This window comes from Tenebrio molitor, chromosome 3 (genome assembly GCF_963966145.1).
Source record: "Tenebrio molitor chromosome 3, icTenMoli1.1, whole genome shotgun sequence".
In the NCBI taxonomy this organism is placed as follows: domain Eukaryota; kingdom Metazoa; phylum Arthropoda; class Insecta; order Coleoptera; family Tenebrionidae; genus Tenebrio; species Tenebrio molitor.
This window is the reverse complement of record NC_091048.1, coordinates 395,620-422,370: the sequence shown is the minus strand read 5'-3', so window position 1 is coordinate 422,370 and position 26,751 is coordinate 395,620. Positions and strand designations below refer to the sequence as shown.

General features: G+C 36.4%; 3 protein-coding genes and 1 long non-coding RNA gene across 4 annotated transcripts; 1 reads left to right on the top strand and 3 right to left on the bottom strand.

Annotated features, from left to right (window-relative positions):
- Positions 1–1,146: 1,146 nt before the first annotated feature.
- LOC138125438 (high affinity cationic amino acid transporter 1-like) lies at positions 1,147–10,135 on the bottom strand. Its single transcript, XM_069040755.1, has 11 exons — positions 9,985–10,135; positions 9,513–9,818; positions 4,928–5,056; positions 4,608–4,871; positions 4,286–4,557; positions 4,136–4,233; positions 3,843–4,085; positions 3,656–3,724; positions 3,251–3,587; positions 3,087–3,195; positions 1,147–3,012 (listed from the first exon to the last, which is right to left on the bottom strand). The coding sequence occupies exons 2-11, from the start codon at positions 9,739–9,741 to the stop codon at positions 1,583–1,585; spliced, it is 3,180 nt and encodes a 1,059-aa protein (XP_068896856.1). The 5' UTR covers positions 9,742–9,818; positions 9,985–10,135; the 3' UTR covers positions 1,147–1,582.
- Positions 7,834–9,506, bottom strand: LOC138125456 (uncharacterized). The gene is made up of 2 exons (XR_011157463.1): positions 8,373–9,506; positions 7,834–8,315 (listed from the first exon to the last, which is right to left on the bottom strand). It is a non-coding gene; the product is annotated as an uncharacterized lncRNA (long non-coding RNA).
- A 187-nt stretch (positions 10,136–10,322) lies between the features above and the next one.
- Positions 10,323–16,340, top strand: LOC138125436 (uncharacterized). Its single transcript, XM_069040749.1, has 6 exons — positions 10,323–12,863; positions 12,914–13,452; positions 13,504–13,558; positions 13,624–15,683; positions 15,736–15,862; positions 15,914–16,340. The coding sequence occupies exons 1-6, from the start codon at positions 12,431–12,433 to the stop codon at positions 16,279–16,281; spliced, it is 3,582 nt and encodes a 1,193-aa protein (XP_068896850.1). The 5' UTR covers positions 10,323–12,430; the 3' UTR covers positions 16,282–16,340.
- LOC138125441 (cationic amino acid transporter 2-like) lies at positions 16,273–25,539 on the bottom strand. Its single transcript, XM_069040760.1, has 11 exons — positions 25,176–25,539; positions 24,651–24,905; positions 24,419–24,547; positions 17,969–18,124; positions 17,813–17,917; positions 17,490–17,764; positions 17,196–17,433; positions 16,896–17,144; positions 16,680–16,846; positions 16,521–16,629; positions 16,273–16,465 (listed from the first exon to the last, which is right to left on the bottom strand). The coding sequence occupies exons 2-11, from the start codon at positions 24,892–24,894 to the stop codon at positions 16,338–16,340; spliced, it is 1,800 nt and encodes a 599-aa protein (XP_068896861.1). The 5' UTR covers positions 24,895–24,905; positions 25,176–25,539; the 3' UTR covers positions 16,273–16,337.
- Between the last annotated feature and the right edge of the window lie 1,212 nt (positions 25,540–26,751).

Here is a 26,751-nt window from a genome sequence, read left to right as displayed (position 1 = left end):
TGTAAAGTTTGAATTTCCCGCCGTTTGATACCAGTGATATTTGTTTATGTTTAATCGGGACATAATTGAGCATGTGTGTTTTCAGCAAAGGGTGCTCTTAGATATTTGCTTCGAGAATAAGAATCGTTAGGTTATTCTATTTTTAATGTAAAACATTGCAAAGAAAAAAAATAGAAATATTTTTTTGACTCTAAATTTTAGGTTAGCTGTCAACATGCTCCAATTAATCTACGCTTTAAAAAAGCACAACAATTGACGGTTTCCAACGCCTTCCCAGCCCAGGATTTCATTTGAACGCCCGATAGTACTATTGGGGACAAAATACTTTGGTCGTCATTTTTCTGTCACTTCAAAACAAATTAATGTAAACCAAGCATTAACGTCAAGTCAACATTGATGACAATTTCAAATTATTGACTTTTCTTTTGTCAAAAATATGGGACCTTCCACCATTCAAAAATTTAGAATCGTCTCCCTTGCTTCTGAGGGAGTGTCCATGGGCCAAATTGCCTTGTGGAAACGTTTTCAATTTTTCCTCCATGGAATTTATCATTCAGTGGTCTATTTTTCGGTATTTAACATTTCGCAATGATGAGTTTGACAGTGACAGTGGTTGACAGTACCTAGTAAAAAATAAGGTTAACCGACCTAATGCTTGCTTTACAACTTTATGTCAATCAACTGACTTTGACGACCAAAGTAATTTGTCCCCAATAGTACATAATGTTGACTCAAGTTGCAAAAAACCAATTTGGATTTGCAACAGCAATTTTATGGCATTAGTCGTTTGAAATTACTTTAAAACTGTACTTATATGGAAAATATTCAATCCAAACTATGATTTTCTGGCCTTTTTGTGCCTTTGTTTGGTTTAAAAATATTGAAAAAATGCTGTTGCAAATGACAAGTGGTTTTTTGCAACTTGAGTCGACTTTACCTACTTGTTTGCATCATTTTATTCCATCTCCTTGGAATGTCAAAGCATACCAACTTTTTTCGATAGGCAAAAAAATAGTGTGCACAACACGTTATGAAAGTCTCTTTTTTCATTTATTTGCTTGCATCTGCAAATTCGTGAAAAAAAGTATGACTTTCATAACTAGTTGTACAAATAACTATTTCCATGGGTCAAAAATTAGAAAAAAATTCGATATAACAAATATACTTTATTAAACAATGATTTTTCTGTAAATATATACACATATAAAATAGCAATGATAAAATTGATATCGGTACAGGACAATTATTCTAATCTTTCATAATTTCTGTACGTTCTTATACTATTTGGAAGACCATAAAGTCCGTAAATAGAAAAACCTGTAAAGAACTTGATAATAGTTCCACAGTGTTAAATATCACTTTTAAAGAATATTAAGAAAAAAGGATTCATGCAGAGTTTCAGAAGCATAGCAGTGAGGAAAGGTTAAAACAAATAAAGCAACAAAAATAGGAATAGGACGTAAAGCTTTGTAATCTCCATTAGCATCAGTCCCGGATTCTTCGTCGTATTTATTAATATCAAATTGCAGTTACTAAATTCTTCGGATGAATATCAATAAATTTCTGTCGGTCTTTTATTGCTTTATTGAGATTCATTAGCTTTAAAACTATCCATTTTTCTCAGCCTAATACTCTTGAAAACATCGTCCATGTTTCGTTTATGCTCTAAACGTTCGTCGTTTCCTCTATTGGCCGTCGTGATGTGTTCCCTCTTCAGGTCAGAATTGTCTCTATTATTAGGTTGTTCTATGTCTTGTGTCTGACTGTTTTCTTCTTCTGTTGTGTCATTTTCCGTTTTAAAACTATCTTTTTTTGTCAACCTAATACTTCCCAAAATATTCTTCATATTCTGCCTGTGCTGTTCTCTATCGTTCACTTCATCTGATGGTTTTGCTACGTATTTTCTTTGAACATGGTTGGACGAATCATGGTTATGATTCCTGCTGCCAAATAGCGGCAAGCTGTTCGTCCTTGCTAAAAATTGCGCCAACTTTTCTTTGGCTTCTTTGCGATCAATATTGTCATCAATCACGTCTTCGTTGGGAAGATTTGGAGCAGGTTTCGCCTTCAGATTGACAACCACCTGTGTTGGTACGTAACCCAGTTGCAATTTTTGATCCAACTGCTCCAAAAATTCCTTATATTCTTGGGTACCGAATTTGAGATTGTCATCGGTCGAATTTTCTCGCGAGTAGTCTACCGACGGTGTATCGGGGATGACTTCTCGCACAGGTTTCAATTTCACGTTGCTTAAACCGCTCAATAGGGGCCTCGGAATTGCAACTTTGGGATTTTCCGCGAGGAAAGATGGGGGTGGTGGTATCGCAGGTTCGTTTTCTACGATCGGCTCGGGAGGTGGAGGAGGCAGTAAGTTTACGGGGGTGGTTTGTTCGGTTTCCGCGGTCGGGGGCGCGCTTTGGGACTGGTCTTCTTTTTCTTCGACTGTTTGAAAGTCTGTCGTGTCAGTTTCGACAGTCTGTGGTTCTCGAGATGACTCTGACTCGTCGTCAAGCACGAGCGCCACCACAGCTACGTCGGCAGTACTGGTTTCGACGGCGGCCACCTCAGAGGAGTCTGCAACGATACTAGACGGACTGGGAGGGATAGTAACGTCACATGATTCGAGTAGGGGAGGAGCTTCGACAACTTTGACAGGTGTGACGGGAACATCTGAACAGTGGACGTCAGCTTCGACATTTTCTTCACGCAACACATTAGAAGCGGTCGACAAAGAATCGACGGAAAATTTCCGATCGCTAATTATATTGGCTTCTTCGTTATCGAGCATCTCGTCCAGGTCCGCTATCGTCGCTTCGATATTCCTGAGGGTGGGTGGCGGCGGTGCCGGCCTCTTTTTCGACACCGTCGTGATATTGTGGTCGAAGTCGATGCATCCGTGATTGGTGTAACCATTTTGTTTTTCGTGCGGCACAATTTGATTATCACGACTAGATATGCTCTCGTTTCGTGCATCGGATTGAGATTGTACGGAAAAATAGTAAATGGGGATGCCTGAATACCCATGCAATTATTTACAGCGTGCAAACTTAAAGGAAAACGAAAAAGAAACTGTCAATTCGACTCACCTATTACCATCCAGACGGCGAAACGAATCCAAGTGTACGGGTCCAGCATCAGCATCAAGTACACGTTGATCAGAATGCTCAATGCGGGAATCAGAGGCACCAAGGGTACCTTAAATAAGCGAGAATGACCTCCAAAATGGTACGAACTGTGATAATTGTATTACCTTGAAGGTCAGCTCTTTCCGCGACTTCGGTTGCGTGGTCATGGACATGATAACTAAAACTGTGACAAAGACGACGATCGCTGTCAGTACTATCGCCCACGCCTCGCCATTTCCGATGTACTTCTTCAAATATATGGCACAAAGACCGATCAAAACACACAATACGCAATACAGACAAACTTCGATTTTCACGATCCTTTCCGATAGCTTGGAAGGGAAGTCGTGACGTCCGCAGTTAAAAATCTGCTTGAATACACCCGACGAAGTGACCGTTCCATCCATCAACTCGACTTCTTCGTTGGTTTCTGTCTCGTCCAAGCCTCTGGTCTCCGAATATCTGCAACAGAAACATTCAGAAATGTGTCGCCGTCGATAAGACGAAACGTTCCGAAGCGACTTACTTACGTATCGCTATCCTCCGAGTCCGAATGGGCCCTTAGAGGTTCGTAAATGTCGTCTTTGTCAATTTCGTAGCTGACAAACAATACACAAGCACATAAAGAGACGGATACACAGAGACAGCTTTCAAAAACAACACACAATCTGTCGTGCGTCGTTCTCGAAACTAATCCGATCACGTTCAGATAATTACCGCAAAAGGAGAACGCTGGCGGCGACTATGGTGTAGGCCAACAAGGTCCCGATGGACATCATATTGACCAGCTGTTTGAGGTCGAAGAGTGCGGCCATTAAACCGGTGAGGAGACCTGCGAGCAAGGTCCCTACGACTGGCGTTTTAAATCTAGAGCTGACCCGGCCCAGGAAACGGAAGATCAAACTGTCGGAAGCCATGGCGTAGATTATCCGTGGCAAAGGGAACATGGCTCCGAAAAGACTAGAAAGCAGCAGGTAAAAAAAAACAGCGACGAATGATGGGGAACCTACCTAGCACAAAGACCGAAAATACCTCCGATAGCGACGATCCACTTGGCTGTGGGCCAGCCGACCGTCTCGAAGGCATGAGGCAGAGGAGCGTTTGGGTCCTAGCGACAAGAATAAAACAAAACCAGAGAGTAAAAACGGAACTGTACACACCTGATCGTAATACGGCAGCATCAACGTGACCACGGTGGAAGTTCCGAAGTAGGCCAAAAAAATAATGAATAGTGAGAGGACGATGGCCACAGGTATTGCTTTCTTCGGGTTCTTCACTTCTTCGCCGGTAGTGGCGATACAGTCGAACCCCACGAAACCATAGAAACATGTTGCGGCTCCCTTGATCATACCCTCGACTCCGAAAGGCATGAACCCTCCGTGGTCGTCGGGATTAGATGCGTTGGCGGGGAGTCTCCAATTTTCTCCCTTGGCTGAATCATGTAGAATAAGAGCAACGAAAGAGAAATCATCAAACACTTACCGTTCATGCCTCCGGCCACAATTACGAAAGCCACCACTGCCAAATTCAATAAAGTGAAAATATTGTTGACCCAGCTGCTCTCTTTTAAACCGAAAGCCAGCGCCACCGCCAAAATTAATGACACGCCGAAAGCGAAAAAATCAAAATATTTCGACAGGAAGTCCACATCTCCTAGTGGGGCTATGTCGCGGAATGTGTCTTTGAGAGTGTCGTTGATGAGCGTGTCCAAGTAAAGACTCAATCCTCGTGCCACACTCGCCGAACCTGAAATTCTCCGAGTTAATTCTAACGTTGGGCGACGTCTCTTCAACACCGATCACCTATGACATACTCCAAGATTAAGTTCCATCCTATCACGAATGCTACGAATTCACCCACGCACACGTAACTGTAGATGTACGCCGAACCGGCTCTGGGGGTTCGAGCTCCGAATTCTGCATAGCATAAACCTGTAACAATTGTGTTTATTATTTCTGATCATTTTATTTATTTTCATTTTATCAGTATTGGATTGAGCGAAATTTACAACAAACATTATACGAGTAAAATAATTAAGAATTAAATTCGCTTGTTAAAAGTAGGGGTTTTCAAATATTACAGATATTTATGCATTTGGCCCGAGATTTATAAGTCAACTGAGGGGAAAAACATGAATATCTCCCGTGGTGCATACAATATTTTATTTTTTAGTGTCTGTACTTAAAAGTTAAAACTTTCTTAAACATATTTTGCAAGGAAAATTGCGTGAATATGTGGTTGCTATAGTTTGGTTCTCATGAGTTTGTTTTAAACAATGTGGAAGTCGAAAAAATTTGAAAAATCCCAAGGGAGTTATGAGTGGTTTTTCATAATTGTGTATCTATGACGAAAAGAAACAATGTCGTGTTGCTAAAAAATAAATAAATATAAATTCTGATGAAGAGTTTTAATCTAAATTAGAAATTATTTTCGCTATAGTGTTTGTACGGGGCAATAAAAAATGCTGTTGGATTGACTTGCCACCAAGAAAGATATTACTTTGTTTGAATACTCTCCTTTTATTATGCGCAGGTGGCTGGCATTCTCAGATAACTGATAAGTTATCTGTCATACATCATCTCAATGAAGAAAAATAGTTTTTTCAAGAATTTAAAAACTCATCAGAAAAATAAATTTTTAAACTGTCAGCTGGAATAGTGTCAAAAAAACGACAATATAGTTATTTTTGTATTAAGTGCGCAAAATGATTGTTTTTTGTTGGGGCATGAGAATGAGTTTTTGGTCGAGACCGCCAGGTCGAGACTTCAAACTCATTCGAATGCGCCAACAAAACAATCATCTTTCGCACGAAACACAAACACTATTTTTTCTACAACCGCATTTTAAAATTTTTGAATTTTTTAATTTTTGTAAAATTTTCCTTGGATGCTAAAATATTTGTCAAAAAGTTTCCTTGGGTGCTAAAATAGAACTATTTTAGCATCCAAGGAAACTTTTTGACAAATATTTTTTCACTATCAAAAATGACATACTTTGCGACTTGATAACGATGCATAAATATCACGTTTTTTTGACGGTTGTAGAAAAAAGCTTGAACTACATCGAATTTTTCAAAACTGACAGAAACTTGATGTCCCACTTTTTTTGCCCGCAATAGTACTTAAGTATGTAGATTAATTAATAAAATTGAACTTTCACCGTATAAAATATCTGCATTTTAAATTTCGTAAAAATCCGTTGGCAAATAACCGAGATGTTAGGCTCGAAAGTCTTAGCTGAGACATCCTGTATATAGGCCGTGCCAAACCCAAATAACCACCACCTGTTTAATTAAGTTGGTGAAAACAAAATTACAGTGTATTGTATGGCAATTTTGATATTACAGTTGATTGCAAAAAAAAACCGGGAACTGTCAGAATAAAATTGACACATTTTTAGAATTTTCCCATAGTGTAGGGGTCTTCCATTATCTCGTGAACCAGCGCAGAACGGCCAAATTTGTTCGCTGCGTTAGATACAGGACGACCCAAAAACATTAGACAAAATTTTCGTTCTCAGTCTGGGTTTCGAGTAGTACTGGTGTTGTGTTTCCTTGCGTTCTCGTTGTGTTTTTGGCTTTGATTTGAACAAATCAGTCTTTATCAAATTACAATAATTATGATATTTAGAAATATTTTTAATTGAAACATTTTCATTTTGAGAATTTTCGAAGGATGATGTTTTTAGAATTCACTTTATCCCTAGCTGACTCCGCCCACGCGCAGGTTTGGTTCACGACATAATGAAAGACCTCTAAAACTTTCTTACGAGAGATAGGTTAGTATTAACGTCAAAATTGACAAATGGCCAAAACCAAATTTACATTAGGAGAATTTTCGTTTTCCGTTTTTTTTGCAATCAACTGTACTAGCATGCTAGACCAATAAAATCTAAATACACAACGTTGCCGGTTGATTTTCTGGGTAGAATGCAGTGTTGGTGGTTATTTGGTTTTGGCAAAGACTATACTTACTACGTATAATCTGTTTCAAAATCAAAAATCCACCATCTGTTGAATTATGTTGGCAAAAAAAAGAAATCCCTAGAATAAATTTCAATCCAACCTCCCGCCAAAATTTGACATTCGGTTTATCACAAATATCAAATTATAAAAATTCCTCGAAAAAAGAGGAATCTTTTAACCGCTAAATTAAAACGACCGCTCATTAACTGCTTTGAAGAATTTAAAAAAACACGATGAACTACGACCAAAATAATTATCAACGGTTTTCTTTCATAACCCCGCTTTTTTCTGACATTTGCAAATACACTAAAAACAAAAGTTAACGACGTTGTCGGTTGTATTTTCGAGGTAGAATGCAGTGTTGGTGGATTTTTGATTTTGAAACAGATTATGTATATGTATTAGTTATGAAAGTCATACTTTTTTTCACGAAATTGCAGATAAGTGAAAAAACAGACGACTTTCATAACGTGTTGTACACACTATTTTTTTGCATATTGATGTAAGTTGAGAAATTTGGTCTAAACGGATTTATGAACAATTACAAAAAAAAAGGTATGCTTTGACAATCATCTCCAAGGAGATGGAATAAAATGATGCAAGAAAGTACCACTTTCGCTACGACTTTTCGTGTAAAAAAGTGCTACTTTCACTACGATTTTGCGTGTAAAAAAGTGCCACTTTCATTACGATATGCAAAAATGATATTTTCATATTTTTGATGGCGGAAACAAAAGACTGAGGAATGTCGCAAAATTGTATTGTCAGTGTAAAATTTCTCAACGACGTTCGTGATTTCGACAGAAATCCAGCAGATTGGTAATAACAAAGTTATTGAGAAATAATTTGTAATACGTTTGATTATATCAGAATAACTTTTCCTTTTGAACCATTGACAAATTTGTGACATTTCTCAGTCTTTTGTTTTCGCCATTCTTACTAACAATACACAACTACTGCAACAACAACGCAACAAATGCTTTATTTTGCCCCACGGACTTTCTGATTCCGAGTTACAAAATAACTTAACATAAATAAACTTAAAGTAACAGTTCCAAAATTTCTAAGTCAATTAACATTTTTCTTGTTATCTCCCACACCTCTCCTCTATACTTTCCTCCTCTTCCATACCTCTTTCATCCATCCCATCTCCCTTCCGTCTTCGTTCAGTATTTCTCCCCGTTCCTTTCCCTCCCTCTCTCTCTCTCATTTCCAATACATATCTACTGTAATCATACATAATATTTATGTTATCAGTGATGTTTTAAGTTTGATGAACCCACTTTGTACACAGGTGTTCATAATGAAATGGTTATTCTACACTTTCGCAATTGTGGCTTCAAATTTTGAAAAAAAGGTTACAGTAAGAATTTACGTTTGATTAAAAATTCAATAAACCAAGAAAAAGAAAACAACACAGATAAAACTGTGGGAGATAGGTACTCCTTTAATTGTTAGATTCGAATTCCGTCTTCATATCCCGATAACTCACTTTTTTTGTCGTTTCTTTATCCAGTTATTCTTTTTAACAAACATTTAACAGGAATAATTTTTCCTTATGCAATTATGTATTAACATTAGATTAGATGTTTCCTTTTCGATTATGTTTTTACAAACCTGTTAGATTGATTAAAAAGTTTGTACAAAGCGTGTGTACCATTCGATTGCAAAATTATGTAGGTTAAGCACGGGCAATAAGTTTTTTTTTAGACCAGATTTACTTAATAAATTCTGTAGGTACGTCATTGATAACTAATAGAATACTTGTAAGATAAACGTATGTGATTCATTTTTAAACAATAAATTCTTAAAATTCTATAAGAAACGTTAAGGTGAAACAATTATTTGAGTTGAGATTATTTTACAAAAACTAAAAACAATCTAACGCCTAAAAAGATTCTAACCGTATTAAACACCAAGTTGAGGGTTACAGCTACTCAAACGTTACTTGTGATTGGTCGGTTCATATGAGTGACTAGATTAACGATGTGTAGTTGGGTAAATCGGTAATCGTAAAATTCGACTGTACGTTCAGGCAGTCAAATACTTTCGATGTATTGAATGTACTTTTAATATTGTAACAATCAAAAATTTTTCTGTTTATGATACCAAAAATTATCTTAATCTATATCACGTTTGTGATATATTGTCTAATACAAAGAAATTCTGAAATAGTTTAATTCTCGACTAATGCAATTAAAATGCACATTATGATAAGACTTTATGTTCACTATAAAATGCAAAATAAAACCGTTAAAAATAATCACAAAATGTGTTTCACATTTACATTGCAGACAACACAAAGAGAAGGTTATCACATTTATGCCGTCGATTATCGTGAGACATTCCTGTCAAATACTGGGTCAACTTAATCGTTATAGGAAGTAATAATAGGAATGCTGGTAGAATTGGGTCATATTTACCTGCAAACACTGAAGCAATTGTAGCTATTAAGAATGAAATAACCACAGCAGGCCCAGCTGTGTCTTTTGCAACATGGCCTGCTAACACATAAACTCCCACACCTAGCGTACTTCCGACACCTAACGCCGTCAAATCCACCGTATTCAACACCCTCCCCAATTCTGATTGTTCGGTAGTTACCGGATCGAGGATCTTCTTTCTGGTCAAAACCCTCCACGCCGTATCCATTTTCACCACTTTTACAGATTTAATAAATTGGGCTGGTTTATCTCAATACGTCGCTTGCATCGTGACACTCGCTTCAACTACAAAAAAAACAACGGGATCGCGATAACGGTGGATTGTTTGATAGTGTGCTGATAAAATTAATGTTTGTACAAAAATTTATTGTTTGGAAATAATTCAGTTGGTACATAAAAAATTGAGTGGTCGATTTATTTCTTTCACGAGATAACATAACCTCGCACTCACCTGTCGATTGTTCTAATTTGGTCAAATGTGGTAGGTAATAGATATATTCAGGCGGAAGATTTTGTTGCATCTGATGACAACAAGAAAGTGGAATGTCGCACGCGATTTACACTGAAATACGTCACACAAATAAGATAAAAACTGACATATCTATCTGACACCTGTCAACTAACAAGCAGATGAATAATGAATTATTTGACAGATGGCTGGAATTTTATCACCCCGCCCCTTTTACAGCGGTAAATTTAAAAAACAAAAATTTTTCTTGTTATATATTTATGTATTTATTTAAGCAATTAAAATTAATTAGGACGTTTTGGTAATATACGTTAGTCTATAACTCACAGGTAAATTTCCAGGAAGTTAAACACAGTTAAAGCAAGTAGCTGCTTACAAACTCATTTATGTAGACAAGATAAAGACAAAATTTTACTGACGATAAATTGTAACATTTGTTTTTCTAATATCAGTACACTTCTGCTTATCGCTACTAGCTTAAGTTTGTAGAGGGTGATTCATAATTATAACAGTTGACATCAAAATGTTATTAGTTCTGGACCATCGGCCAACGTGAAGAAAAGATAATTAACACCTATCTACTTCTTATAATTTTATTACGAAATCATCTAGTGTTAAGACTGTTAAGTCGGCTTGTCTGACCACTTCTATCCATTAGGAGGAGGTGCGTGTATTCTCTGAATCTAAAGAAAGCTTATCGTGGAGCTTCGCAGAAAAAAATTTGAACCAACTTATCGATTTCATTTAAAATATTTTTTATTTTTTATTTGTATTTATTTTATTTCTTCATTTAATACTTTGTCGAAGTTAGAAAATAAACGAAACATTGTAGGAGAACTAAGTATGAGAAGATTTCCCTCTTCTTATTCGAGATTGTGCGTCAAAGACAAAGACAAAGACGAAAAATAATGCGAAAATAAAAAAACACTTTTTCTATAATTGATTCAAAAAATTGAAATTCACGCATACTTATCCGTGCTTGAAGTGGGTCATTTTTTTACGTGTATTTTTTTTGCATTGTTAGTAAGATCGAAACCATAGAACCCATACAAAACAGTGTGTGAAATGCGATTTCACGCACACGACTATTTCTGTGTTTCACTTCACGTACTGTTTTTTATTAGTTACCTAGCAACATGGTCACTGCATTGAAACTTCCGAGTTCCTTCAAAATTTGAATTTTTAATTTCAATTTTTTGAATCAATTATAGAAAAAATATTGTTTATATTTCGTGCGTGAAGATGTTTTTGTGCATTCAAAGGCTTATACCTACTGCCTCGACCTTCGTCTCGGCGTAAAAGACCTTTTCATGCACAAAAAACACTCTCTTCACGCAGTTAATATAAAAATAACTATTTTTCTATTCGTCTTCAGGAGTGGTCTAGAAATGGTATTTTTTGTTCGACAGAATTTGAGAATTTTCTCCTATGTGAACGGATTTTGATAAATGTCACAACTTGTCAAAACGAAACGTCAAGCTAATTTTAAAGGTTTTAAGCGATTTGGAACCTTTAAGGGGTTCGTCGAACAAAAAAACGTTGTATTCAACTCGTTCGTGTGTAAATTGGGCCTTTTTAACCCAATTCACACATGAACTCGTTAAATAAACTACCTATACCTACTACATAAATTTGGTGTCGACACTTGATGTATTTTTTTTTTCAAAAACAAATGCAATACACGGATACCGTTAATGTCATTTTATTATATCATCAAAATTTCTGTCACTGTTGTTAAGTCCATTTTCATCTCAACATGCCTCACGCGGGGCCTCACAAGAAACCGAAATTCATGAACAACATTCTCGACGAAATATTTCACCCGCAAGAACCCATTTGTCAGATAATCAAGACTTCTTCTGTTCTAAAACCGGACATTTTTGAACTCTTCAGACCGAAGAGTAAAACATGTTTGGATTATAACATATCCCAAACAGATATGAAATTGGATGCTGGCAATACAAAAATTCACATTCAACAAACCGAAGCAAGTTACGTTCCTGATGAAAAACCCCCACCTCCACCTCGACGATATAAAAAAAGAAAAATAAAATATTTTAGTGGAGGTCCTCCTCAGTGGGAGTTTGTCGACGAGAAATGGCGAAGAGAACAGGAAGAAAAGCAGAAGATTTATCGACAACAGCTTCAAGAGAGACTGGAAAAACAAGAACTGGAGAAAATTAAGAAGAAAAGAAAAGTTAAAAATAATTAGAGAAATGTAACATTAACAAGAGAAAAGAATGAAATATATTTACCTATACTGAAAGTATTTTAATAAATGTATGTTATTTATTCTGAAAAAAAATCTCATACCTACGTCTAGGAGGTGATCAGTGATAACTGATCACAAAACTGAAAAAAATGTCAATTATTTAGGTGTCAAAATTTCTGATTGATTTTAAATTTGTTCTAATAAATTGTGTATTGTATGTTTCTCCAAATGAAACACCCACGTAAGCCAAATTTTATGAACAACATTTTGGATGACATATATCATCCTGAACAACCCGTTTGTCATATAATTGCGACGAACGCTGAGAAGAAGAAACAGGATCATTTTGCCGTTTACAGACCGCAACCTAAAACATGTGTTGACTATAGCATCTCCCAAACCGACACGAAACTGGATGCCGGAGATACCAAAATTCACATTCAAGAAACCAAAGCAGAGTATATTCCGGGATTATCAGAACCGCCTCCACCTCCGCCACCTAAAAAAATAAAATACTTCAGCGGTGGTCCTCCTCAGTGGGAATTTTTAGACGAGATATGGCGTCGCAAGCAAAAAGTACTACAAAAGATGTATCGTGTAGAATTTAAAAAGCGCGTTGCAGCGCGAAAGAAAAAATTAAGACAAGCTCGTATGTGGTTTTGATCAGCAGATAAGTCCGTTTGAAACATTTTGTTTCAGAGATGGGTAGCCATCGAAGAGTTATCGCTCTAGTAGGCCCCGCCTGGTTTCAAGAATTATCACCGAAACAGATGGCTACCGTCGATAATTTGAAAAACTGCATCTTGAAAGATTTGGCCGAAGGCACCATCATCAACACTCAGGAGAATATTGGTGATTTGGGTTTGGTCTTGCGACCTAATCATCGACATATCGATAAAGCGTTGAAAAATTGTTGCAAATGTCCGGTAGAGTTTCTTTTGATTTTATATCAGTTGATTAATCCGAATCGAGTGAAATATTCTATCAACGACAGACTTTTATTAAGCGCAGTCGTGCATTTAACAATGAAAGATACGCTTAGAGAATTACATATAAGAATACCGTCGCCACCTCCACCGCCAAAACTTAGAAAAAAGGTACCAAAAAAGAAAAAGAAGGTCAATTATCCCTCACCTTATCTTGTACCGTACACGTTTAAACGAGAACCACCAAAATTTAGTGGAATTTATTGTAACAAACACGTGCAACGGCCCCAGAGTCCCTACTTTTGTTATCTGGTACGTAGTATATCACATTTTCATAAACAAAAATTTTAATTGGTGTGTTAGGAAGGACTAAAAAAAAGTAAAGAACAAGCGGCACAATCCAAAGATAATAAAAATGGTAATTAGTGGCTTTGCGAAACACTCTTATTCACGTAACAAAAATATTTATTCTTGTGATTTTAGTGGTTTTGGAAGTTGTGGATGAAGAAATTGAAGAAGAGATGCTTCTTGCTCAGGCCCTCTACGAAGAGCTAGTTGATTTCAGACCAGTACCTGTATTGCTGAAACCGTCTAAATATATTCCATGTGACAATTTCCGGAACAGACTCCCGGAGCCAGAAGAACTAGAAGAAGAAGAAGAAGAAGAAGAAGAAGAGGTGACGGAAGATTTCGTATACATATACGACGACACTCCATGTTACGCCGCTGATGAACAAACGTGTTGTGATGCACAGACCGAAATCGATGAAGAAATTGAGGGAGCGTGTACTTGTTCACCAAAAAGTACATGCGGATGTGCTTCACAAAATGAAGCAACTGATAGAAGAACGTCATGCTGCGAGGAAGAAAAGTCTACAGATTCTCCATGCGTCCGGTACGAAGAGGCGGTGAGAAGGTCCTGCCACGAAGAATTGACGCCTTGCTTACAGAATGAAGAAAGTACCAGAATAAAATCTTGTCATGAGGATAATACTCGACAGGACCCATCATGTGGATGCAGAGAAAATTCAAGAAAATTGTGTTTTGATGAAATAAATGCCTCATACAAGTCACATTGTAGATCTGCGTGTACATCACGAAAAAATGACCAAGACAAAGAATGCGAAATGACTCAATACCAACATGTATGTCCGTATTACAGAAAGTTGCTTGCAGAGAATTCTTATGATTGTTCCCCGAAAGCAACTAAAAAAAAGAGATGTGAGTGTAAAGAAAAAGCGAAAGAATTTATCGAGACACCGTTGTGTCAATGTGAGAGGTGCGTAGAGGAGAGAAAGAAAAAAATCACAACTTATGTGATAAGTGGTTTAAAAGAAACTGAATCCAATGAGATGGTTCCCATTATCGACCGAGTCATTTTGGAAAAACCATGCGAATGTTTGAAAAATTATGAGAAAAAAGTCGAAGAGTACGAAAAGGAGAAAGAAGAATCGGCAAAACGACCGTGCGATTGTCGAAAAGAAGCAAAAAAATTGATAGAAGAACCGTTGTGTCCTTGCGAAAAATGTCAAGAAGACCGAAGAAGGAAAGCGATGAAATACATCATCGGTGGAATAAAAGAAACCGAAAGTGACCAAAAAATCCCGATCATTGAAGGAGTAACAACAGGAAAGCCTTGCAGATGTTTGAAGGAATACGAAAATCGTATCGACAAATACGAAGCGTTCCAAAAGAGTAGAAAACTAGTTTGTTCCATGAAAGAACAAAATCATAAATTTATCATAGGAGGAGTGGTTAACACTCGCCAAGGTCCCGTGTACGTCATTTCCGGCATGCGACCTCCTCTTGACTGTATCTGTGCTAAAAAGGCGCGCGCGGAAGAAGAAGAAAAACGAAGAGAAGCTATGATGCCGCACGTACCTCCTGGTCGCGTTATGTACGGAATCTGTGGGGTTAAGGAGACACCTCAGGGGAATGTCTACATTCTCAACAGTGCTTTGCCAATCGAAGACTGTCAGTGTATGGGAGTTTACCAGCAATTCAGAGAAGAACACGCCGCTTGCATCAAACTATATGAAGACTACCTGGCTTTGATGAAAGACGAGTACAACGAATTTATGAACGAAATGTTGCCGCCGAGTAGGATATCGAGTAGAATTGGTAGTGTATTTGATGAGGAGGAGGCCGATGAAGGCGAGAAAAATGAAAAATCAGAAAGTGAGACAACAGAATTAGAAAAAGGTGTAGAAGAGACCGCAGAGGCATGGGTACAAGAAAATGTAGAGAGTAACGGTGAACCCGAATTAACAGAAGATGTAAAGACGCAACGGACGTGCGAGTGCTGTAGAAGAGTCTGTTGGATGAGCTACATTTATCCTGTTTGTTGTTATTGCGGTTACGTCCAGAAAGTTGAATGCGAGGAGTGTATTTGTGGCATCAAAGAAATACCATGCATTGATTGTACGTGTGGTCCAGAAGAAGTAGAAGAGGAGGAGATAGAAGAAGAAGAACAAAAACTAAAGAGGTTTTTCATTTTCAAAAAAATTCTGTGCAACTATAGATGGCAGATGGAACTGATCAAGGTTGTTATTACGCTATTTTCTTGCCTTGACATTTGACCTCTATATCTTGCAGAAGGCTCTTGAAACGATGGCGAATGATGGTTACCCTTTAGCCAAACTTCCAGACTGTTATAAGCTGCCTCATTTCAAGTTGTGGATGCAGATGAGGTGCGGACAATTTTGGACGCAAGAAGACAGATGTAAAAATATTGCTATACTTTAGACAGAAAAACAAAAACAATTTTTTTCAGATAAATATGTGCTGAAAAGCAAATCCCTCTGGCGTCATTGCGACGTATGTTCAGTCAGAACTATGCCTTTTCCAACATTGGCTGTAAGCAAATCGGAGGCGCGTTTGTTGAATTGGTCAAAAGCCGACTATTGTCGGAAACTTGTCAGCGATACTCTTGAAACGTTTTATCGAAAAATCAAGCAAATTACTGTTGATTTCGGTCGGGAATTTTTCCCGTCAACTTTCTCCTACGAATTCCCGTTTATAACATGGAGGGACTGCTACTTTGCCTACACTCCTAGCAAAGAAGAAGACGTCTTGGCGAGATTTGTTTGGCAAAGATACGACTTTAAAAACTTTGCCGACATGAACCGTCACTGTGGATAGTTTGCATTTATTTGAATCTTGTGTTTAGGCAATAAATAAGTTAGTGTTTAATATCGTTACATATGACTTTCACTTAAGTTGTCATTCTTATCGTGTGGAAGTCTATTTTCTTTCTCTTCGCGATTTTTGTTGCTAGCTCGTTCTCTGCTGTTCCATATGCCGTAAACAAAGTAAATTGCAAAACCTGTTGAAAGAGTCTCCGACTTATCACATTGTGATTATTTTCATGACGAACATACCTATAAGCATCCAGTAAGCGTAATACTCCCAAGTGTGTGAAGGTAGTGTCGTCATCAGGTATACATTTACTAGAATACTCAATCCTGGAATCCACGGAACTAGAGGAACCTATTTAAAAGTATTGCAAGAATGCCACAACTGACTACTTAGATACTCACCGCAAACGTGAGTTCAGCTGAAGACTTTGGTTGCCAAGACACCATCAACAACAGAAATATCAAAACGATCGCCAACACACATATGATCGACAACAACCAAGGCTCCGCATTTTCTAGTTCTTTTTCGAAACCAGTAATCAATCCAGAAAAAATGAACGCTGTACAAACTGTAAACATCACGTGTTTTGAGATATCTCAAAGAAGAATATTACCTACAATATGCCAATACCAACCAGGCGACAACAGACGCCGTTAAGGTCGTCGGAATTTTGCTTTGGCGATGAAACATCTGCGTGAAATATTTTTTAAATGTCAATTCTTCTTTATCTTCAAATTTCTTTTCGGGTTCGTCTACTGCGTACCTCAGGATAAGAACACAAGCAGCTACCATGGAATAAGCCAGTAGTGTTCCGATAGACATCATGTTGGCCAACCGATTGAGTTCGAAAATACAAGCCAAGCATCCTGGTTTCTTTCCGATTAGAACGTTAACAAAACCACCTAGATCTTACGCACCTGCTATGCTTCCAGCGATCAGAGTTCCCATGAAAGGAGTTTGGAATTTTGGATGTACAATAGACAAGGCTTTGAAGAGGAGACCGTCAGAAGCCATCGCGTAGATAATTCGAGGTAAGGGGAACATCGCACCAAGTAAGCTGGAAAAGAGACCACAGATGGCACCGACGCTTACGACGTACTTGAGAGCGGGCCATCCTACTTCTTGATAAATGTGAGGTAAGGGAGCATTTTCATCCTAAATTATTTTAAACACAGTCGGAGAATCTCTACTAAATAAAGAATGTGTCTAACCTGCAAGAAGTACGGCCACATCATTGTAAGTACTGTGGAAATTCCAAAATACGCAAAAAATACTATTAGAAGTGACACTACTACTGCAATGGGGATCGATTTTTGAGGCGTTCTAGCTTCTTCTCCGGCGGTTGCGATACAATCAAAACCGATGAAGCCGAAGAAGCATCGAGCGGCGCCTTGGATTACACCTTTGACTCCGTACGGAGCGAAACCTCCAGTACCGTGATCTGGAGGGACTTCCTCTTCAGAAATAGACCAGTTGGAAGCGTTCACTAGAAAAAGTCGTGTGATCTGGTTGTTAACAATTTCAACTAATTCACCTTTCCATAGACCTGAGATTATGACTGTTATTACAACAAGTAAATTAATTGTTGTAAATATGTTGTTCACCCATGACGATTCTTTTGCTCCTAGAGCTATAGCAACTACAAAAATAATTCAATTAAGATAAGTGTGACATGAATTCGTGGAGTTACCAGCAAAAACAATTGACAGTCCTAGGGAGAATATGTCAGCGTAGTGTCCCAGGCCTCCTCCTGTCATTGGCATATTTTCTTCGAAGAACTGGGACATCACTTTGTCGGATAATTCGTCGAGATAAAGAAATAAGGCTTTGACAACTGTTGCAGATCCTAAAAATAATATTCAGGAAATAAATATTGACATTATTATATAGGGTGTTTCAAAATTCGCGAATTCCGAATTCAGAGCGTGGTAGGGAAGGACCCATGTGGAGCTCGAAAAATACTTAGAAAAAAAAATTCGCTCTTGCTGAAGAAGATATAAACACTTTCACTTTGTTCAATACATAGCAGCCTTCATATCCATAGTGACAAAATACTATTGCCCTTCCATTTTTAAGAACCATACACCATAAATAACTTTTCAGCCTGTATTTGAAGAAAACGCAGTTCAAAAAGTGCACCTTCAGGTCAATGTATCTTTGTGGGAGGAGTCCCGTTTTTTTTTTCATCCATATTTGGACTACTGAAGTGATTCCCTACAACGCTCTGAATTCGGAATTCGCGAATTTTGAAACACCCTGTATTTAATAAAACACTATTTTTTGCATTAGATAGCCGAAGTTCAAATATTTCTTTCGGTGAAAAATCTATAATACCTTTTGTAGCTGTTTGGATTTTAAAAAATAACTTGTTTTCAAAAAACCAATTTGTCTTATGAGAACTACAAACTTCAAAAGCCTTCGCACTTTGGACACTTTCACAGTTTTACATATGAAAGTTATCAAACAGAGTGTTGCTCGTGACCTTTTTGGTGAGTGTCGATAAAAGAGTTCTTTAGATTAGAATTTAAAATTTAAAAGAGTTCTTTAGATTAGAATTTAGCATTCAAAAGTTTAACATGTAAAATGTAAATGATTTATAATTACTTACTCCCTATACCGGGTGAGCGCGAGAAAAGTTCGGATGCGTTAATTTCTGCTCTCTTCATTTGTGCGCTCGCTCAACTTCTGCTCTCGTGAGTAATAGACAAATGCACTTAAAACAACTTTTAATCCTAATAAATAACACAATATACTAATTTATTACGATTATTTTTTTTAAATCTCGTAGTAGACACGATGTTTTAGTGTATTTTTTTTTAATTATTCTTTAAATAAAAAATCGAGGATGGCTCTATCATCAATTTGCGTCATTTGCGTGTTTTATTTAAACTTTGCGTTTTGTACTCTCATTTTGCGTCCGACAAGTATAATTTCTGCACACTACAAACTTTTGACATACGTTTGTAGTCAAACAGCTACTTACCGAAGTTACCGAACGAAATAACATGCGCCAAGATAGCACCGTGAGATCATTTAAATTTATAGTTAGAGTAGGCTACGACTTTTACATTAGATTGGTAACACTGCTGACAACTTGATTTGAATTGTCAAAGTGACGCTTTAAAATTCAATACAAAATATTATGAAACGGTGAGTTAACAGTTGTATTCAAGGCGTAGAGAACACTTTGAATATTTTCTGTGATTGTCAATAAAACTGTATTATTATTTTCTAGTGCTTCATTTCTTTTAAATTAAAATGTTTGAACATGAGAACCCTAAACGTCAACAGTGTTGTCAATCTAATTTAAAAGTTATCTCACGATACGTATCCCACATGAGTATAAAAAAAGGTTTAAATTTGAAATTTTAGAATGTTGGTCAGGGCATAGGGGGATGTATCTTAGAATAATTTTCACGTCACCACTATTACAAACATCAAAATTAAATAAAGCAGTATTTTTTCCAATTTGAAATTTATACCGGGTGATCAAGAAGGACTGTTTAAGTTGGCAATACAATTAAGAAAATTTTTTTATTCGCCTATTTACAACACTGCAACCAGATAATGTTTTGTGGGTTTATTTGACAGATATCTGACGTAGCATTAATAACGACAAAATGGTAGGTTATGAGAGTAAAAATTAACGGCAAAAAGAAATCAAATTTGGAATTCGGAATAATAATCTAAAAATTAACTAAGGCTAGGGCCACACTACAGACTTTTCATCGGTCGACAATTTAGTTGGTTCTTAATAAGTATGAGGGCTTATGTGAGTGCGCACACTAAAGCGATTGTAGTCGGCCGACAGATTGATCGAAAAATAGTTGCAAGGACTTCCCGATTCCCTTTCAACAAGAAAGTTGGCCAACTATCGATAGAGCATGGTGTACTATGCGAGTGCGCACATTCACCGACTATCCAGTCGGTGATCCACACATATTTGGTGCGATTCTATTTTGAAATTTACCAATATTGCTATATTATAAGTAACAATGTTGTAGTTGCTATGATATGAAGCTATTGATTGGTTGGATCTATTCAAAATCAATATTGTTCAATAACAATATTGCTAAATTTTGAAACAGAATCGCACTAATTATGCCTGCAGTGCCTCTCTGCAGTGCAAAGATTTTGATTTTTAATTTATGATTATGAAAGTAATAAAATATACTGAACCAAAGGATATTTTCAACCTATGTAAAATCTCATATTTAATTAATATCACGTAGATTTTATCAACTGTGCATAAGCAGTCGACCGATTAATAGTCGCCTGTCTGCGCACCGACAGCCAACCAAACAATTTAGTTTGCCTTGGTTTGCCTGGTGTGCGCGGAAGCTACCCAATCGGACTAAATTATCGGCCAATTATTTAGTCTGTAGTGTGGCCCTAGCCTAAAGGAAATTCTCGAAGTGTTTCCCATTTTGCTCTAAACATAAATTAACTCTTCTTTCGAGCGATTCACCAGCATGTTTAATTTAATTTGAAATGTCAAATTTGAATTGTCTTGTCACTGATACGGCTGTCAGTGTGAAGCCGTCAACAACCGGAACCTACTCCAGTTGTACCATTTAAAAATAAAATTCAGCATTGCCAACTTAAACAGTCCTTCTTAATCACCCCGTAATTGCGCCAAACATTTTCAAATTAATAGTTATTTAATAAACTAGTTTGTTAATGAAGGCGATTAATAAATCGAAACTGTTTAAAGCACGAACGAGTGAAACGAGTTGATTACAAAATTTTTTCGTTGACCGCAAAATTTTTTTTTGGTGACAAAATTTCAAATTAAAGCCAAATCAAAACCAATTTCATTTTTTTTGATAAAGATGTGACCTTATAAAATACCTTCATCCTTTTTTTGTCCTCAGGGTAGGCCATTTTTTAATTTTTCCACACTTTCTCTTCACTTTTCCACAAAGAGTGTCAGAAGACGTCAACGTCACGTAAAAATCACGATTGCTAAGAAAACCTAGTTACCTTTGAAAAATATGACATGCGAATTATAACCAAAAAGGTCGGCTTTTGAAAAAGTGAATTCGTACTTAATTGTGTAGTTATGGAGCTATAAAATATAGAAAACCCACTGCAGTACCTGCTGCAGTGTTGGTAAGTGCAAACAATGCATGTTCGAGATGAGGTTGTTTATACTTCAAAATTTCATCAAAACGTCAAAATCGCAAAAATCGTTGATTAATGAAAAATAGTGTATTAATGAGGTCCATTAATACACTATATTTTAGATAGAATAATTCATTAATAGTGAAATTAACAAGCGGTCAACGGAAAAACATCTTAAAACATCACCGTTTTTTAAGGCAACAGTTTAGAAAAAAATGCCGCTCTTAGAACTATGCTTTGAAAAGTTGAAATTGCTTTTATAAAATATGATGTACAGTTTACATTGTAAAATTAGATAAACGAAATTTTTGTATAAGCTGTTTTAGATCAAATAAAATGTCGAATTGGACTAGATAAGAAATATATTATCGACAGTTATACACATCAGTTATTGTCTGTTCAAATTCCACTATTTCAATTGATCACACATGTTTTGGGTATAAAACCTTCACTAAAGTTTATTCCATTTAAGTATGCAGTATAGAATAGCATAGGGACCATTTTTCCGTCGTTGATTTATCAAAATGAGAGAAAAGTTTACACGAAGGGAATGCTCGATTTTTGATAACTACTGTCAAATTTTGATATTTCATCGATTTTTTGGTTATTATTAGTGTCAAACTTGTCGAGTTTTTGTATCAAACGCATCATTAAACTAGAATTTTATTATTAGAATACCACTAAAGTCCAATTTTTACCCCTTTGCGATGATGTCATTATCTAGTAACTTCACGTATGTTTGAGCTAGAATCAGAAACAAATTTGAATTGATCATACATAACTATTATGTTTCAAATTTGTTGACAATTGCTACGAAAGGTTATGTTTTTAATCAATGTATGTATGTGAAAGAAATTAAAAATTGTCAAATTGACAGGAGCATAAAATAACCACAAAGTAACCAACAATAAATAAACGTGCCATTTTCTTTGTTTTTTTTTATCTGTTTCTGTCGTTTCAGTAGAGAGAAAGCGTGGAAGGAAATCGCGACGTCACCTCAAAAGGGTAAAAATTAGACTATACCGTAAGTTCCTTAATGACTTTTTTTTTGTAATTTTTTTAAATTTAAATTTGTCGCGTTCGACAGCGTGAAACGTTCTCCATTCGAAGCGACATCTACTGCATTCTTAAATTAATGGAATAGACTTTAGTATTGTCATTAAATTTAAAAACTATACAGGTCGCTAAAAAGTTTGTATACAGTTAAATATTTTCAGAACAGTTCAGCAGAGCTCGTTGAAATTTGGCACATAGTTAGAAGTGTTTAAATTCTATCATCTGAGATTTTTTTCAATTTTCTAACATCATTTTTTTTGAAGATACCTACAAGGCTAACTTGATTTTTTTTTAAATGGCAAAGCGAGTCAAATTTAATATTTTTGAAAAAACAATTTTTTTGTGAATTTAGTGATGTAGTAACACATGCCCACGTTCAGTTAAATGTCTTATTTTTACACTTTTTATTAACTTTTATTTATTTTTTGGTCAAAGTACAGGCGCCAAAGAACTAACGATAGCTGAAGACAACATTTTTACATTTTTCAAATTTTATTAATTGGATAATTTTTTATTATAAAATTTAGATTAAAATAAGATATGCATGTGTTACATCACTGAATTCACAAAAAAATACTCTTTTGAAAGAATTTGAAAATTTTCTCCTGCGTGAACGGATTTTGATAAATGTCACAACTTGTCAAACCGAAACGTCAAGCTAATTTGGATTTGGAGCCTTTTTAAGGGCCTCGTCGAACAAAAAAGCGTTGTGTTCAACTCGTTGGTGTAAATTGGGTTTTTTTGGCACTCGTGGATCAAATTACACAGGAACTCGTTAAATAAACTACCTACTATAAATTTGATCCGCCGTGCCATTAAAAAAAAATCAAGTTAGCCTTTTATCTTCAAAATAAATGATGTTAGAAAATTGAAAAAAAACGCAGATGGTAGAATTTAAACACTTCTAACTGTGTGCCAAATTTCAACGAGCGCTGTGAACCGTTCTGAAAATATTTAGCTGTATCCATACTTTTTAGCGACTCTGTATGTATATCGGGTGTGTCAAAAAGGTCGGATACCAAAGAAGCTACACAATTTAGGGTAATCATGGAACATGAAAATTTTTTTTTTTGCTTTTGAGTTTTGGCCTTTCGTTAACGCGCAAGAGCTTTTGGAAGTTACAACTAAACTGCCTGTAAAACTAAATGATTTTGTTATTGATGTGGAAACGTAATTGTATGTGTCAACTTTCAAAGGTGCCCTCAACAAATATCTAAAAATTCCTTTCACGAATACGTTTGAAATCTGTTTCTTCGTCAGTGTTAAATATGATGAAATTTGGTGTGGGGGACTTGTTTTCAAACGCGGGAACATTGCTAACATATCATAGCAACGAGAAAAAAACACCTTTATAAAATAAATGTCAGTAAAATTGTAACAGTTTTCAAAATGAGTTTTACCGCAGATGAATATTGTATAATATGTATTCAGCTCTTGGTGCCGTAGAAAATAACGCGGCATTTAGATGCATGGGCATAACGGGTGTTTTTTTAAATTTAGCGTCGAAGTAGGCGTTGAACTGTCGATTGTGAACGCATTATCCAGGTTACGGATCACGGATCAGCTGTTTAAATCTTATGTACACTTTTACACGAGTGGTGCGATCTCAATCGACTCTCCAACGGCTACTTCGACGCCAAATTTAAAAAAAAAACGCCCTTTACACCATGCGTTTTCCTAACGGAAGGCATCCCAGTGTGAATGTTATTAGGCGTTTTGACAAACGACTGAAAAAAAAAATAACCATGACAACTATATACGATAGTTTTTAGTTACCGATTTTATTGCTCCCATTTTCACTTTCTGAGAGTTTTTTCTTTAACTGAAAGCTGCAGAACAGTTTTTGGTATAAAATCGGGGTCTATGTTATGCTATGCCCTATGCTACTAAAACGCCTGTCCGACCTTTTTGACACACCCGATATTATCGAGAATACAGCAAAAGTCACAATCATAGTTACCTATTAGATACTCCAGTATTAAATTCCATCCTATGATAAAGGCAAACAATTCGCCTATGCAGACGTAACTGTAGACGTAGGCTGATCCTGCTTTTGGGACCCGAGCACCAAACTCAGCATAACAAAGTCCTACAAGCGCGAAGAAATGTGGACAAAATACGATTTTTCAAAATTCAATTTGAATTTGAATAAAAAAATCTCGAAAAGTTTTGCTTCTTTTGAGAAAATTCACCTGCTAGAATCGATGTAACAGCTGCAATGAAAAACGAGACCGTGACGGCCGGTCCGGCTGTGTTTTTGGCCACATCTCCCGCCAACACGTACACTCCAACTCCCAAAGTACTCCCGATTCCTAGCGCTGTTAAGTCCAAAGTACTCAGAACTTTCGCCAGTTTGGTCCCTGATTCGAATTCAACGATTTTCTTTCGCGAAAACGTTTCAACAACAGCCTGGAAAGTTATCGCGCGTAAACCCATCTTGACTAAATCTGTAACAAAACATGTTGACTGACATAGAGCAACAACGACTTGGATTAAAAGATAAAAAATTGTATACCCATGTACTCGACGATTTCCATTATTCTGTTTATTTTATAATACTCGTATGTATATTACTCAGTGAACACTATGATCAGAACTGTCTGGTCTGAACAATTCGAGTGACAATTGGTGGCGATTGAGATTAATTTAATTAAAAGCCAATGTCATAATGTTAAATTAAAACTAAGTGATGCCTCAATTGAAACAAATTTTCTTACCTTTTCTCCAAGAGAAGAGATTCGCTCACACCGACACATTAACTGAATGATTTTATGACGAGCTTATTTGTTGCTTCTATCAAATAAGTACCTTACAATTAAACGGATTAATAGTTCAATAAATTTATTGTTAATTCTCTCAGATAACCACATCGGAAAAACATATCGGAAATTGTTCCCTTTCGAATTAACCGTGTTTCTAGGTGAGAGACACTACTTTATCACTAAGTTGTTTGTTTTACTTTTTTTTAATTCACCTCACATGACAGTTTAAATTGATACTTTGCAATTAACCCGAACCATGCACACACTACAATTAAAGAAAACTTTTATTTATCTTTTGAAGTACAAAATATGACGATTTTTGCCGTGGTTTTGGCAAAATGATATGGAGTCGACCCTGAACTGTGTTAATTCTCTAGCAAATATTTTTGTTGCACCTATTTTAAGTTCCTTTGTTTTTCAATGAAATTATGGATAAACGTGGGGTGTTTAATTACGTGACCTAATTATTCTAATATAGTAGAACCTCAGTAATCCGAACCTCGATAATCCGAACGACCTCGGAACCGCGGTTCGAAATTAAATTACAGAATCGCGTCACGAAAACTAAATCGCAATATTGAATTTCAGTTTTGTGTTTATAGAAATAAAGTTGGTTGCAAAAAAAACGGGAACAGGCTTTTCTAATACCGACAATTTCTCATTTTTTTTTCATTCGGCTAGGCAATCAAGAATACAGTCGTAGTCAGCTGCCAACCAAAATCGAAAAACTGGAAGACTGGACCAAGCAGCTGAAAATTTCTTGTCTACTTTTTTTTGCATTCGACTGATATTTTTGCTTTTGAGTTCTGGTATGCAGATGCAGGTGATTTATTTTTGTATCCAATACTCGTATATTTTCAACTAGGTACTATACAGGGTGTTTTCGAAGGTGAGGGGTTCCTTGTAACACGAGATACTATACATTATTCTTAAGAATTTTAGCCTAAATCTTCTTAGTAAAATGTTTGTATTAACGGAGATAAATGATTGAATATTTTTATTGTTTTCTAAAATTTTGAGTCCGGTCCTGTCTATTTCCCCGCTGTACTAGATTAATAACTGACATGGCCCAGGATGGTGTCTTTCTGGAAATCGCTCTGCGTACTCTCTGGACGCCGCAGCTGCATTCCGATAACGTGATAAAATTGCCCATACATTAGCAAAATATCTGTGAGCTCATTATTTTCGTAATGATAAAACAATTCCGACTAATTAGATGACAACTCTGACAGTATTTTTGATTAACGTCCATGCTCATTTGATTTTTTTTTTGTCAATTCTAATTTCTAACAAATCAGCGCAAATTTGAGCAGGACCGGTTTCAAAAATTTCAAAAAAATTAACTTATTGTATCTTCATTGCGGTACACATTTTACTAAGGTGACTTTGGCTAAAACTCTTTAGAACAACGCATACTATCACAGGTTAAAAGGAACACCTCAACTTCGAAAACACCCTCTATTTGATAATCCGAACCACCTTCGGCCCCAATAAGTTCGGATTATTGACGCTCTACTGTATTGACAATAAT